Genomic DNA, 3,192 nt, shown 5'->3' on the forward strand with positions numbered 1-3,192 from the left:
GGTGGGGGGGATACGAGAGGTCTCCAACAGCAGGACAAACTTGTCTGTCGGTTTGTCCTACTGTGGTGACATGTAGATGCGAGTTAGGAATAGGAGGAGGATATGGAATGTGTGGCTAAATAAATGCCTCCATGAACAACTGCTTCCTTTGCCCTGAGACCACAAGAACTGGATGGTGACCAGCTACCACTGCTGAACATTTTGATCAAAGATTCCATAAAAGAATCCTGATCAAAAGGGAGACAATGAAGAACAGAATTTAAAATGCTCACGGACTCCAGACTTTCTGGAGCCATGGAGGCTGGATAAACGCCTGAAACTATTGCCCTGAGATCATCTTTAAACCTTAAACTGAAAATATCCCCTGCAGTCATCTTAAAACAAAATAGTTTAGCTAAACTAGTTAAAAAAAAATAGGTCTGCCTTGAGCAGTATGCTATTTAAGGAACTATCTAGATAGGATCAAAGTGACAATAGCAACTCAAAAGAATAGATAGGAAACTTATGAGGCAGTGAGTTTATGTTAATGAGAGAGGAACAACTCAGAAAAGGAAAGAATGGCTGCACAACTCTAACAATGTTATCAATATCATTAAATGGTACATGCAGAAACTGTCTAATGGTGTATATTTTGCTATGTATATTCTCAACAACAAAATAAATACAATTTAGAAAAAAAAAATGTATATATATCCAGAATCCAAACATTACCATCACCCTGGTCCAAGCCACCATTCTTTCTCTCACGTGGATACTACGATATAGACTCCTGAGCCATCTCCTCCTTCTCCTTCTTCCACCCTTGCTCAACACAGCAGCCAAAGAAAGGATCTTTGTAAAATATAAGTCAGATCATGCCACTACAGTGGCTTCCCACTGTGCTGAGAATGAAATGCAAAGGTTTTACCACAGCCTACAAGGCCCCCACGTTTCCCATGTTCCCAAACCCACATCTTACCACATCACCTAATGTTTGCCCTTTAGTTCATTCCTCTGCAGCCACAATGGCCTCCTTGCTGTTCCCTAAACACTCCAGCACCCTCCTGCCTCAGGACCTTTGCTTCTGCTGTTCTCTATCAGGTATACTCAAATGAGATACCTTCGCGGCTCTCCCCCTCAGGGAATTGTCAGCGATCTATCCAACTGCCACACTATCAGAAAAAACATCTCTTGATCACAACATAGAGCAGTGACTCCCGCCTATCATTCTATTTTCCCTACTGTTTCCTTTTCCTTCATAGCATGTATCATCCCCTGACATATATTTACCATTTCCATCTGTCCCCGCTAAAGCTTCATGAGAGGGACTTTCTTTTGACTATCAGTGTATCCTAGAACTTGGCTCAGTATCTGGCACAAAGCAGACCCTCAATAAATATCCTCTGGCTGAATGAAGGCATGAATTCAAGGGAAGATGAGTGAGGGGAAGTTGGGCTGGAAAGGTAAGTTGAGGCTTGAACTGCTTAGGTGCTGGACTAAACCATTTGGACTCAGCCTGCAGGCAAGGTCCTTGGACTTGAATGAGCATGGATTCATGTGGCCTTCCCCACCAGCACCCCTATGTCTGCTAGCAAACATATCTAAGTTGGGCAGTGAGAGTAACCAACCATCCCCACACACCTTGCATCAAAGTCACACTCCCAGTGGTCTGCATGTGGCTGAAAAGGGTGTTTGCTGGGGGCGTTGCTCATACCTGTCATTTTCAAACCTCCATTTTGCACAAGAGGAAAATGCAGCTTAGGAAGAGGAGGCCACTTATGTGGCACTAGGGAAACCTCTTATACCAATAAAGATACAACTTGTAACCTTACTCTTTCATCCAGAAGAGGCCAAGCAGGTTCTGACATTAGAGTTTACTTAAGGAAACATTTTTCTAGACCTAAAGTCACAGGGAAGTTCCAATTACAAAACTTGGATAACACATTCATTTATGTAATAAATGGGCATCTTGGCAAGCTTTTGTGTAAGGAGAGAACATGGGTGGAAAGTGCTTGAAATGAGTCATTTTACAGCTATCAAAAAGAAAAAAAAAAGTGAATCTATGTCCCTCCCAGTCTTTCCAGGATTCATCTTGTGCTGGGGTCTTCCAGGCCTGGATCAAGATGGACCCACACTGCAACCTCCACCCAAGACACCTCAGGGGCCTTTGCTGTAAATTGCCCTTCTCCTCTGAGTTCCCTCCTTGAGTAGTGGCTACTTCCTCTCTCCCCTCCACTTGGATAAAGCCCACTCAAGTGGCCTCATTTACTTCCTCCCAGAAGCCTGGGTAAGTGCCCTGGCAGTGTTTCCATGGCAACCTGAACTCACTGTCCCGCCTAATATTTAGCACCTCGCTGCTTTCATCCTTGTCTTCTCCACGGCCTGGCCTTTTCTTTTTCCCCTATCTCCAGTCCCTAGCATTGGGCCTGGCACACGTTAAGCGAAGAAAGAAAGGATGTTCAAGGCAAAAAGAAATGAGCCTAAATCTACAAGAAAGGAGAGAAGAATGCTCCCTCTGACTGCCTTCACAGGGCCAGGCAATCCCAAGATGTTCCACTGGGTCTAGGGTGAGTTCTTTACCCTCTAAGGAACCTCTGTTTCCTCATCTGTAAAACCAGGAGACTGGATGCCGCCCTGACTCTCCTACGGGGCTGAAGAGGCCCAGCCCGAATATAAACCACGAAAGAGCGCTGGGGAAATCCCGGCCAGGAGCGCAGACCCACGAGGGTACCGCCTCCTACCGCGCCTGGGGCGCATTAGGTGGTGATCGGGCGCATCCAGTCTCCATATTGGGCCCAGGCGTTGTGCCTGGGCGCGGGGGTCTGGCTCACCTGGAGGTGACGAGCACCGCCGGGGACTGCATGACGGTAGAGACAGCGGGCGGGGCGTGCAGTCACGGGACCGGGCGGTACCGGCGTCGTCCCGTCCCCGCCCAGCGCGCACCGCCCTCCCGAGTCTCCGAGCAGCCGCACCGCCTCCCCGCTGCCCTGGCGCGCCCCCAAGCGGCCACTGGGTGAACTAGTCCAGGAACCTTGTATTTCGGATCCTTTCTGGGCTTCTGGAAGGTGACCTCGTGCGGAGGGCCGAGCCCTTCAGCCCCGCGATGTCCGCCTACGATGGCCGGGTCCAAGCTGAGCTGCGTCCTCTCGCCCAGCGACCGACATGGCGCCGTGACCGTGTGTCCTGATTCGACAGGTCCGTAGTGAGGCACGG

At 48.7% G+C, this 3,192-nt stretch overlaps 1 protein-coding gene across 1 annotated transcript in view; it reads right to left on the minus strand.

Annotated features, from left to right (window-relative positions):
• Window positions 1–2,842, minus strand: part of HS1BP3 (HCLS1 binding protein 3) — a 47,550-nt gene extending 44,708 nt beyond the window's left edge. The window contains exon 1 of the mRNA XM_007939288.1: window positions 2,811–2,842. Within this exon, the coding sequence (XP_007937479.1) occupies window positions 2,811–2,842 (32 nt within the window). The remainder of the gene's footprint in view (window positions 1–2,810) is intronic.
• Between the last annotated feature and the right edge of the window lie 350 nt (window positions 2,843–3,192).

Source organism: Orycteropus afer, unplaced genomic scaffold (genome assembly GCF_000298275.1).
Source record: "Orycteropus afer afer isolate SDZICR_OR568_19922 unplaced genomic scaffold, OryAfe1.0 scaffold00058, whole genome shotgun sequence".
NCBI lineage: Eukaryota > Metazoa > Chordata > Mammalia > Tubulidentata > Orycteropodidae > Orycteropus > Orycteropus afer.